The following is a 13,115-nucleotide window of genomic DNA, read 5'->3' on the forward strand; positions in this document are numbered from 1 at the left end:
GAAAGTTAAAAGGAGAGACAATGATAACCGAGGATAAAATAGTCCTCACAGGTGTGACCGGATACAAGATCCACCCAATTGGGCGGATAAACGCCACCATAAACCTACGAGATGGGAAAATAAAACACAGACTGTACGTCGTGAAAGACGATTTCCCTTCGGAATATAAAGGAATATTGGGAATAGACTTCCTTAAAGAACAAAAGGCGATATGTAATTACGCCACAAAACAGCTAAGAATCGGACGGAATATACTAAGACTATATCCTTATCGGAAGATCACGTTACAACCACGGAGCGAGACGATAATGCAAGTAGCAACTACAATCAACATGATGGGGATAACCAGAGCAGAAGAAATAATACCAGGAGTATTTATAGGAAACTGCCTAGTAGAGCCCGAAAATTTTTTATTCCCCGCGAGCGTAATAAATACGAATGAAAACGAGGTCGAAATACTAATACCTCAAATATCACTAGAGGAAATTAAAACCGAAGAAACAGCAGAAGTAAATAAAACTTGCACAAAAGCGGAGGGGAAAATCTCCCGACGCACTGAGAAAATATTGCAGGATCTCCGCACTGGACATCTAAACAAAGAAGAGGAAAGGTCAGTAAAGGAAATCTGCGAAGAATGTAGCGACATATTCCACACAGAGGGAGAGCCGCTCACATGTACAAATACAATGACACATCGAATTGCAACGCAAGCGGATAGCGCAGCGGTCAACATACGACCGTACCGGCTACCAGAGAAACAAAAAACCGAAGTCAATAAACAAATGCAAGAGATGCTAAAGAATGGAATAATTCGAAAAAGCGTAAGCCAATGGAACGCACCCTTATTGGTTGTCCCGAAAAAACCAGATGCGTCTGGAAAACAAAAATTGAGAGTGGTAGTAGACTTTCGAAAATTGAACGACCTAACGGTAGGCGATTCATTCCCTCTACCGAATATCACCGACATACTAGATCAATTAGGAAATGCAAAATATTTCACAACCCTCGATTTGGCATCAGGGTACCATCAAATCGAAATGGAAGAGAGCGACAAATGCAAGACAGCGTTTTCCATGCCATACGGGCATTACGAATTTAATAGAATGCCGTTTGGATTAAAAAACGCGCCCGCCACATTCCAACGTTTAATGAACGCGGTGCTAAGCGGACTACAAGGAATAAAATGTCTAGTATATTTAGATGATATCGTAATTTTTGGAGTCAGCCTAACGGAACATAACAAAAGATTGAGAGAAGTATTGAGAAGATTGCGGGAAAATCGACTGAAATTGCAACCTGACAAATGCGAATTTCTGAGGAAAGAAGTTACGTACCTTGGACATAAAATAACGGAAAACGGAATATCACCGGATCCAGCTAAATTAGAAGCTATAAAACATTTTCCTATACCAAAGAAGGTTAAAGATATACAAGCATTTATAGAACTAGCCGGATATTATCGAAAATTTATCGAAGGATTTTCCAAGATAGCGAAACCGCTCACGAAACTAACGAAGAAAGGAAAAAATTTCGAGTGGACGCAAGAACAACAAAACGCTTTCGAGACATTAAAAGAAAAGCTGACGACAGCGCTGGTATTAAAGTATCCAGAGTTTACGGAAGAATTTATAGTAACAACGGATGCCTCCGACTACGCAATCGGAGCCATATTATCACAAGGCCAGATAGGGCAAGACCGGCCAATAGCATATGCAAGCTGTGTACTGTCAAAGGCGAACTAAACTATAACACGACCGAGAAAGAATTACTCGCTATAGTATGGGCCGTTAAGCATTTCCGACCGTATTTATATGGAACAAAGTTCACCATTGTCATGGATCACAAATCGCTTGTATGGCTATTCAATGTCACCGACCCCGGATCCCGATTAATCAGATGGAAACTTAAACTAGAAGAATACGATTATGTAATAATACACAAGCCCGGGACAGCAAACAGAAATGCTGACGCGTTAAGTCGGCATGTGGCGGACATCAACGCGGTCGAAGAGAAAGAGACAGACGACGTTACGACAAAGAAAGAATATACAGAGGACGAAAAGCAAAGAATACTATATGAATATCACGACGTACCCTTAGGAGGACATCAGGGAATTGAACGCACGATAAACCGGATTCGAAGGACCCACGATTGGAAAGGGCTGACGAAGGACGTCGAAAACTATATAACGAAATGCGAACTCTGTCAGAAAAATAAACTGTCAAGAAAAAACAAAGCGCCATTAATATTAACAGATACCGCCGACAAACCATTCGAGAAATGCGCATTAGATATAGTAGGACCATTAACAATTACAAATAAGGGAAACAAATATATATTAACCTTCCAAGATAATCTGACGAAATTTAGCAAGGCGATACCGATAGTGAACCAAGAAGCCGCGACAATCGCGAGGGAATTCACAACTAAAATCATATTCGAGCACGGTATACCAGAAAAAATTCTAACCGACCAAGGAACAAATTTCCTAAGCGAGATATTCAAGAATACTTGCAAACTATTGAAAATCGAGAAAATACAGACGACAGCGTATCATCCGGAAAGCAACGGAGCACTGGAACGATCACACCGGACACTAGCTGAATACCTACCGACATTATATAAATGCAGATCAGACCGACTGGGACGAGTGGATTCCATACACAATGTTTACATATAATACAACCCCACACACAGCAACAGGATTCACCCCATTCGAATTGATTCACGGGCATACTGCGATTCTACCGACAACGCTATCACAACCTCCAAGACCCACATATACGTACGAAGACTACGCGAACGAACTCAAAGAAAAATTGCGCGCGACGCAACAAGTTGCGAAAGAGCATATACGCAACGAAAAGATGAAGGCTAAAGGAAACTACGACAGGAAGACACGTGAAACGAAATTCGAAGTAGGAGAAAAAGTCCTATTACACGACTAAACAGTTCGCCGAGGACGATCAAAAAAACTAGATTCCCTATGGATAGGGCCTTACGTAATCATCGGGAAAAATTCCGACGTGAACTACATGATCAAAATGGGAAGAAGAACAATACGCGTACACGTGAACCGATTAAAAGCCTTTATCGAACATTAAACACATGCAAAAAAAGAGAAAGAGAGAGGGGGGGAGGAAAACGTTAACAAACCTAAGAAAGAATTAGATAAAAGACAGCGAAAGCATAAAACTCTTTAGGAAAACGCACGACGTAATATGATACCCATGTATTGCAGGAGTCTCACTGCCCTGAGCGGAGGCAGGACAGAAGAACCTGACACCTATGAGACAAATAAAAAAAATTCCAGCACGAACCAGGCATATACACTCACCCGCAAAAAAAGCGGTACACCTAAAATTTGAGAAAATTTCATCAAATTTTAAATGATCATAACTTGGTAAATAATGATGATAAAAATATGTTTAAAAAAACAAAATGAAGGCTGTAATGTCCACTTTAAGAATATTTAAGTGGCAATTATGCTCAGCCATTGTTTTCAAAATGGCGGATAAGGAAGTGAAAGGATGTAAAATTGATTATTAAAGGATCGAGTTTGGGACGGTGCACGGCGTAAATCAGGCAACGCAGCCCAATGAGACCAAATGCTCGTGAAAGTGTGGAGTGTTATCTTTAAAATGTTTTTTTACCGAGCTCGATACGATGATTTTTCGCTGAGTTATTCCGAATTTAATTAAAAACGCTCTTTTTTCTTCTTCAATTTGCAGCTCAGCGAATAATTATCGTATCGAGCTCGGTAAAAAAGCATTGTAAAGGTGATACTCCACACTTTCACATGCATTTCGTCCCATTGGGCTGCGATACCTGATTCACGCCACGCACTGGAGCAAAGCGGGAACCTTTATTTATCGGTTTTGTATGCTTTCATTTATCCGCTATTTTGAAAAAAAATGGTTGCACATAATTTCAATTTAATTTAGGTGTGTGTGTGTGTGTGCTCGTTTGTATACCACAAGGATAAGGACCCCGTGGTTCGTCAGCTCCACAGTATTTAAAGACTCCAAACCCTCCTTGTGGTGTGTGTGTGTGTGTGTGTGTGTGTGTGTGCTCGTTTGTATACCACAAGGATAAGGACCCCGTGGTTCGTCAGCTCCACAGTATTTAAAGACTCCAAACCCTCCTTGTGGCGTGTGTGTGTGTGTGTGTGTGTGTGTGTGTGTGTGTGTGTGTGTGTGTGTGTGTGTGCGCTCGTTTGTATACCACAAGGATAAGGACCCCGTGGTTCGTCAGCTCCACAGTATTTAAAGACTCCAAACCCTCCTTGTGGCGTGTGTGTGTGTGTGTGTGTGTGTGTACGGGCGCACGCATGTGTGTATTAATAGTGGGTATGACCTCCTCGTGCGCGTATTACCTCATTCATACGATCAGGCATACTCTGTATTAGTCTTTTTATTTCATCCTGCGTAATTGCATCCCATGCATTTTGAAGAACTCTTTGAAGTTCTTGCAGTGACTGAGGTGCAGGTACGTGATTTCGTACTTTCTTGCCGAGATTGTCCCACAAATGCTCAATGGGATTTAAATCCGGACTACTTGCTGGCCAAACAAGTCGATTTATGCCAACTTCATCGAGGAAATCAAACACTCTTCTCGCAGTGTGTGGTCGAGCATTGTCTTGCATAAACAAGAAGTTCTCTCCGATAAAGGGTGCATACGGAACAACATACGGAAGGAGTATGTCTTCCACGTATACATCTGCGTTCATGTTCCTGTCAAAAAAGTGCAAATCTGTATGAGCGTCCGCTGAAATACCTGCCCAAACCATCACAGAGCCTCCATTGTAGCTGTACCTTTCACTTACAGTACAATCTGCAAATCGTTCTTCACGACGACGATAAACTCGTTCTCGTCCATCTGGAGAATAGAGACAAAAACGAGATTCATCGCTAAAGAGTACTTTGCCCCAGTCTGCGTAATTCCAGTCTCTATGCGCAACTGCAAAATTGAGTCGAGCTACGCGATGACGACCTGTAAGAAAAGGTACAGCCGCTGGCCTGCGCGAAAACAGATTTTGTTCCGCTAATCTTCTCCGAACGGTGTCAACGGATACATTGCAATTGTGGACATCCCTTAAATTGTTTCGAATTTGAACAGCTGTTCGATGTCTGTCTCTTAATGAATTTAAAACAATAAATCGGTCATCGTTTTCATTGGTACGTCGAGGGCGCCCAGAACCAGGCCTCCTCTTGAAAGAATTGGTGTCTAAGTACCTGGCATAAGCACGTTGCACAGTTGACACTGACAGATCAAGTGCCTCAGCAACGTATCTTCGACTTCTGCCATCTTCAATTAAAGCAACAACTTGAGCAGCTTTTTCTGGAGTTATCGTTGCCATAATCGAGAAGTAATTTCGAGAAGAAGTAATTAATTATGGTTTCAATAGATGAAGTCGCAAGGAGCAACGCGTCTAGAGAGCTAGCAAATCAATCGCATAACTTGTACTATAGTCTTTCAATGTTTTTTCCGTTTGAGACGTGCTGATGCCAGGTACATTGAAAGACTATAGTACAAGTTATGCGATTGATTTGCTAGCTCTCTAGACGCGTTGCTCCTTGCGACTTCATCTATTGAAACCATAATTAATTACTTCTTCTCGAAATTACTTCTCGATTATGGCAACGATAACTCCAGAAAAAGCTGCTCAAGTTGTTGCTTTAATTGAAGATGGCAGAAGTCGAAGATACGTTGCTGAGGCACTTGATCTGTCAGTGTCAACTGTGCAACGTGCTTATGCCAGGTACTTAGACACCAATTCTTTCAAGAGGAAGCCTGGTTCTGGGCGCCCTCGACGTACCAATGAAAACGATGACCGATTTATTGTTTTAAATTCATTAAGAGACAGACATCGAACAGCTGTTCAAATTCGAAACAATTTAAGGGATGTCCACAATTGCAATGTATCCGTTGACACCGTTCGGAGAAGATTAGCGGAACAAAATCTGTTTTCGCGCAGGCCAGCGGCTGTACCTTTTCTTACAGGTCGTCATCGCGTAGCTCGACTCAATTTTGCAGTTGCGCATAGAGACTGGAATTACGCAGACTGGGGCAAAGTACTCTTTAGCGATGAATCTCGTTTTTGTCTCTATTCTCCAGATGGACGAGAACGAGTTTATCGTCGTCGTGGAGAACGATTTGCAGATTGTACTGTAAGTGAAAGGTACAGCTACAATGGAGGCTCTGTGATGGTTTGGGCAGGTATTTCAGCGGACGCTCATACAGATTTGCACTTTTTTGACAGGAACATGAACGCAGATGTATACGTGGAAGACATACTCCTTCCGTATGTTGTTCCGTATGCACCCTTTATCGGAGAGAACTTCTTGTTTATGCAAGACAATGCTCGACCACACACTGCGAGAAGAGTGTTTGATTTCCTCGATGAAGTTGGCATAAATCGACTTGTTTGGCCAGCAAGTAGTCCGGATTTAAATCCCATTGAGCATTTGTGGGACAATCTCGGCAAGAAAGTACGAAATCACGTACCTGCACCTCAGTCACTGCAAGAACTTCAAAGAGTTCTTCAAAATGCATGGGATGCAATTACGCAGGATGAAATAAAAAGACTAATACAGAGTATGCCTGATCGTATGAATGAGGTAATACGCGCACGAGGAGGTCATACCCACTATTAATACACATATGCGTGCGCCCGTACACACACACACACACACACACGCCACAAGGAGGGTTTGGAGTCTTTAAATACTGTGGAGCTGACGAACCACGGGGTCCTTATCCTTGTGGTATACAAACGAGCACACACACACACACACACACACACACACACACACCACAAGGAGGGTTTGAAGTCTTTAAATACTGTGGAGCTGACGAACCACGGGGTCCTTATCCTTGTGGTATACAAACGAGCACACACACACACACACCTAAATTAAATTGAAATTATGTGCAATTTCTGCAATTTCTGCAATTATGTGCCATTTTTTTTCAAAATAGCGGATAAATGAAAGCATACAAAACCGATAAATAAAGGTTCCCGCTTTGCTCCAGTGCGTGGCGTGAATCAGGTATCGCAGCCCAATGGGACGAAATGCATGTGAAAGTGTGGAGTATCACCTTTACAATGCTTTTTTACCGAGCTCGATACGATAACTATTCGCTGAGCTGCAAATTGAAGAAGAAAAAAGAGCGTTTTTAATTAAATTCGGAATAACTCAGCGAAAAATCATCGTATCGAACTCGGTAAAAAAACATTTTAAAGATAACACTCCACACTTTCACGAGCATTTGGTCTCATTGGGCTGCGTTACCTGATTTACGCCGTGCACCGTCCCAAACTCGATCCTTTAATAATCAATTTTACATCCTTTCACTTCCTTATCCGCCATTTTGAAAACAATGGCTGAGCATAATTGCCACTTAAATATTCTTAAAGTGGACATTACAGCCTTCATTTTGTTTTTTTAAACATATTTTTATCATCATTATTTACCAAGTTATGATTATTTAAAATTTGATGAAATTTTCTCAAATTTTAGGTGTACCGCTTTTTTTGCGGGTGAGTGTATTTTGAAAAAATAGGAAAAATTAATCAAGTCGAGTCCACATGGAAAATGGTGATCAGAGCAGACGTCACAGTAATGGACCACCGACAAGAACAAATAACGGGATATATGGCACAAACAAGAGCATTATGCTACGACAAGCCATTAAAACAAAAAATGAAAGAAACATGCAGCATATTACTACAAGTAACAGAGAAGGAATATAAAAAAGCAGAAACCTTATTGACACGATTAAGGAAAACTTACCAACTAACGAAGAAAACACGAAGAGGACTAATAAACGGCCTCGGAACAATAGCAAAAACGCTATTCGGCACCATGGACGCCGACGATGAAAAGATCATCACTGAACAATTAAAATTAATAAAGGGAAAACAACAAACGCTGCAGCACGCATTAAAAAATCAAGTAAGAGTATTAAACGCAACTATCGCACATGTGGACGAATCAGAAAAAATTATACAAGAAAACGAAGAAAGATTTCTAAATATAACGGAAAAGATGCGACAAAGTTGGCTACGAACGGCAGCAAGTTTTGGATATAGAGAAGAGATGGACGAACACTTCATTGTATTAAATGCAATCATTAGAGATCTAATAATCGATACTACAGACATTATTGACCACCTAACCAGCGCAAAAAGTGGAATAATAAACATAAAATTAATACCGATTGAAACGATTATTGATAACCTTAAGGAAATAGCGACACAAGTACAACAAGGAACGCACTTGCCCTTTCAAATAACACAGGAAAATTGGGGAACAATCGAAAAATTTATAGCGATTAGCGCATACTACGATAACGAAGGCATAATTACGGTAATAAAACTCCCACTAATTATGTACCCCACATATGATATAATAAAGGCAACACCCCTACCCACCCACGAACAAAACAACACCTTTATATGTATAGAGGTAAACCAATACCCATAATAGCGGTAGACATGGACAGCCGAACATATTTTACAACCACGGAAAACGAATTAGAAAGATGTATGCGAAATAACAACGAATATGTATGCGAACAAAACTATCCGATACATCATGTAGATGACCAAGCGTTGTGTGAAATACAGACATACGTACAACTAGAAAAAACACAGACAACTGTAACATAAAATACGTACACACGAACACAACGATATGGACAACGCTAAGTAACGCGAACACATGGATATATTCCACGCGAGCGAAACAGCAGGTAGAGATAACGTGCGAGAACGAGACGGCACGGAAAGTCGAGATTGATAGAACGGGACAGTTAACGATTAGAGGGAAATGTAAAATCGTAACACCCGACGTAATAATAAGAACGAAAAAATCTGCACTAGTAACATACATCAAAACACACATACCAGATTATAATTTAACACTAACGCCCAAAAAACAAACAGACAGACTACTAAATAGAATCGAGGCAATTAAGTAACGAAAAATAATAAAAAACCCATCAGAATTAATGGAACTCAGCAAAACATTGACCGACATAGACGAACAAATAAACGAAGACAACCTACAGATACGAGAACATATACTATACCCGGCGATCTCAAGTATCACAGGGACGGTAATAATAATCAGCCTTGTAGCGATAACTTATGCGATAAAAAAAGAACCAAGCGAAAAAGAAAGCACCGGTCAACGCAAAATTAAACCCAATAAGCATACCGCGAGTATCAAGAGAACATATCTACGACAGACCCTACCAACCAGACTCACCGACAAACACACAGCAATATTATACTAAACAAAATAGATATAATTGAAAACAGGTAAAGAAAATTTACCGCCAGTAAATTTTCTTTCCCCAAGGAGGGAAGGATGTCGTAACCCGACGAAATAATAATTTAATTAAACTAAAAGTAAGAGATATTAAGAAATAAAAATAAAACGTGACGAAAAGAAAGCAAGTCACGGCCAAAGCTGAATAAGCATAACAAAACGGAGCACGAACCACGCTCCGGCCCAGGGACACCTCATCCTTCCTGTACCCAACGATATATAAACCGATCACCACGACGGAGTGGCAGAAGAAAACCTGAAGTCATCAACAATACAAGCCGCCGCATTGACTAAGTAAGCTCGCTACGCCTAACCCTAACGTATAAGACAAACACAAGAGTAGTGTAAGGCCAGTGTAAGAAGAACGACCGAAATATATTCCTTTACTATCAAGTACGGAGTGTCTACATTTGTTGCCTGGGTCCTAATCCTTTGGGCGAATAACCTCGAAGGCCCACCCCCCCACGGCGCGGGCACAACAATGCGCTTTCGCGCGTTCGCGTACGCATTCACCGCGGACGTGGAAAAAATGTATCAACAGATACTAATTGATAACTCGCAAAATAGACTGCAGCGTATATTGTGGCGGAGTAACCCGAACGCGCCGATTGACACATATGAACTACTCACGGTAACGTATGGAACGAGCTCGGCGCCGTTTCTTGCGACAAGGTGCATTCAGCACTTGGCGCGGGAGCACGCCGCGGAGTACCCGCTCGGTTCGAAATGCGCGCTTCGAGATTTTTACGTGGACGATCTACTCACAGGAGCAGATACTATAGACGAAGTAGAACGCGTTCGGGAGGAAGTAGTTGAATTATTGAGATTTGGTCACTTCGAACTGCGTAAATGGTCGTCCAATTGCACACATTTAGTACGAAGGTTTGATACAAGGGCAAGGACCCTGAACAAAGACGCCGGAAATAAGGTTCTCGGAATCATATGGGAATCATTGGACGACGAGTTTCGCTTCAAGTATAATCGCGAGTCGGTATGTGAATCCATTACGAAACGCACAATACTTTCCGAAATTGCAAGCCTGTTTGATCCGTTAGGTTTATTGGGGCCAATAACCGTCGTGGGCAAAATAATTTTACAAGATGTCTGGCAGTCCGGGATCGGTTGGGACGAATCGTTGCCAGAACATATTCATGAGAGATGGCTAAGACTGAGGTATCAATTACCGTTTTTAAACAAATTAAGAGTACCTCGGTGAGTAGGAATCGGGGCTAACGCACGAAGCCTCCAGATACACGGATTTTGCGACGCTAGCGAGCGCGCCTACGGAGCGTGCGTTTATATACGCAGAGAATCGGATCGCGGTTGCCATCAAATTAGATTATTAACAGCTAAATCGAGAGTCACCCCGGTGAAAACGATCTCCATACCGCGTTTGGAGTTAAGCTCCGCGTTGTTGTTAGCCAGATTGATCGAAAAAATTCGATCGTCGATCGACTTGTCGGCAGTACGAATTGTACTGTGGACGGACTCCATGGTGGCGCTGCAATGGATCTCGTCTCTGGCGCGCAGGTGGACGACATTTGTAGCGAATCGCGTCGGCGAGATACAGCGCTTAACGGAAGGAGTAGAATGGCGTCACGTGCCATCGGCAGACAATCCGGCGGACGTTCTGTCGCGGGGAATCGGTTTATCAGAACTAGTAGAATATTCAATGTGGTGGAACGGACCATCGTTTCTCGGGGCGGAGGAGGCACGCTGGCCGAATAAAGAGATCGTCGAAATGTCAGCGGAAGCCCCCGAACAAAAAAGAATAGCTACGACGGTGACAATTATCGAGCGATCTACGGTTTTAGAATTATTAGATAAGCACTCAAATATTGACAAGATATTGCGAATCATAGCATATTGCGTACGTTTTATCAAGGCGCGTCAATTTAGACATGATGAGGTGATTGTTTCTCATCGCGAAACAACAACGGCGTTGCGAATGTTAATTAGAATCGTGCTAAGAGAAGCATTTCGGGCAGAATATTGTGCCATGAGCGAGAGTCGGGCAATAGCTAAGTCGAGTAAAATTTTATCACTAGCGCCGTTGTTTGACGATGACAAAATTATTAGAGTTGGAGGTAGATTGCGAAATTCTGCATTGTCATACGACGCTCGCCATCCGATGCTGTTGCCAAAGAGTCGTCTTGCGGATCTCCTTATAAAAAGGGAGCACATTCGGAATATGCATGCAGGTCTGCAGGCCACAATGTGTGCCGTGCGTCAGCGGGTTTGGCCACTGGCGATGCGATCGGTAACACGCAAAATCCTGAGAAAATGTGTCATCTGCTTTAAATGTAAACCGATTGCATCGCAGGCATTAATGGCGGATTTGCCGAAGAGTCGAGTAATCCCTTCTAGACCGTTCGAATTCACGGGTGTAGACTATGCCGGTCCGATATCTCTAAAGGAAGGCAAGCGGCGCAATGCTAAGATGCACAAGGCTTATATTTCTATATTTGTATGTTTTTCAACGAAGGCCGTGCACATCGAACTTGTAACCGATTTAACAACCGACGCGTTTTTAGCTGCATTAAAGCGGTTTATTTCGCGTAGAGGCAAACCGACATGCGTATATTCAGATAACGGTACTACATTTGTTGGAGCAAATAGAAAAATGAAGGAGTTTATACAATTGATAAATAGCGAACGATCACAAAATGCGATCAAGGAATTACTGTATTCGCATGATATTTCATGGGAGTTTATACCGCCCCACGCCTCGCATTTCGGGGGTCTGTTAGGCCGCCGTTAAGTCCGCGAAATTTCATTTATATCGAGTAGTGGGCAATGCAAACTTAACGTTGGAAGAAGCGCAAACGGTTTTGTGCGAAATCGAAGCAGTAATGAACTCGCGACCGCTTACACCGTTGAGCGAAGATCCGAATGATTTTTCATGTATTACACTCGGACATTTTCTGATTGGCACAGCATTAAACAGTTTTCCCACACCAGATTTGACAGAAGAAAAGGAAGGTCGATTGTTGCGATGGCAGCGTGTCGAGCATATTCGTCAACACTTTTGGAGGCGCTGGAGTGCAGAATAATTGCACACATTGATGGAGCGTCAGAAGTGGAGGACGAGCAAGGGCGGGAAATGCGAGATCGGAGGGCTCGCCTTGATTCAGCAACCGGGACTGGGCCCTTTACAGTGGCTGCTCGGAAGGGTGGAACAAGTGCACCCAGGCGCTGACGGCGTGGTCCGTGCAGCAACGATAAAAACAGCGCGAGGAAATCTAACCAGACCCATATCAAAACTGGCAATGCTGCCGTTGGAGAAAGACGATAAAGCCCGAAGAGAAGCTAACGACGATGGACGTTCTCCGGATGATTAGCTGTGACATTCGCAGCGTGCTTGAAAGGGGTCCTTTCAAGGCGGGCGGGATGTTTGGTACAAACGGTCGTCGATGTGTCACGACCGCACAATAGCGACGATCAAAACAAAGCATCATCGAGAGAATTCGGGAAAATTCGGCGATTCTCGGGAATCGAGCAATAACCGAAATCAGTGAGACGAACAGGCACTTCGCCTCGAGTCCTTGATCGACACAGTCACATTTTATTAACTTCGTGCTCATTATGTGTATTATACGCGCGGCTATATAATTGTAACGACTGCGAGCTTCGTGATTCGAGCTCGTTTTTTCCACAATAAATCTTGTGAGATCAAGAATCGAGTCCTTACTGAATAAATTATATCCAGTATTCCCAGTTTGTCCTCGACAAAACGGCCGTTACATACCAGCAAAATTTAAACGAAATTGTGGACGA

The 13,115-nt window shown here is 42.5% G+C and overlaps 1 protein-coding gene across 1 annotated transcript; it reads left to right on the top strand.

Moving 5' to 3' along the window:
* Positions 1-7,598: 7,598 nt before the first annotated feature.
* Positions 7,599-12,099, top strand: LOC145963959 (uncharacterized). The gene is made up of 3 exons (XM_083086321.1): positions 7,599-7,958; positions 9,733-10,550; positions 10,647-12,099. The coding sequence occupies exons 1-3, from the start codon at positions 7,599-7,601 to the stop codon at positions 12,097-12,099; spliced, it is 2,631 nt and encodes an 876-aa protein (XP_082942447.1).
* The last annotated feature ends 1,016 nt before the right edge of the window (positions 12,100-13,115 follow it).

The sequence above is a fragment of the Camponotus vicinus genome, unplaced genomic scaffold (genome assembly GCF_025532165.1).
Source record: "Camponotus vicinus isolate PSW18456_S1 unplaced genomic scaffold, iyCamVici1.0 SCAF_13, whole genome shotgun sequence".
Classification (NCBI taxonomy): Eukaryota; Metazoa; Arthropoda; class Insecta; order Hymenoptera; family Formicidae; genus Camponotus; species Camponotus vicinus.

What these genes read in the sequence shown, in the direction of transcription:
- LOC145963959 (XM_083086321.1), top strand. Translation starts at nt 7,599, where the DNA reads ATGGTGATCAGAGCAGACGTCACAGTAATGGACCACCGACAAGAACAA. An exon ending in AGCACGCATTAAAAAATCAA is followed by an intron (nt 7,959 to 9,732) that starts GTAAGAGTATTA and finishes TTTACTATCAAG; the next exon opens with TACGGAGTGTCTACATTTGT. An exon ending in AACAAATTAAGAGTACCTCG is followed by an intron (nt 10,551 to 10,646) that starts GTGAGTAGGAAT and finishes TTATATACGCAG; the next exon opens with AGAATCGGATCGCGGTTGCC.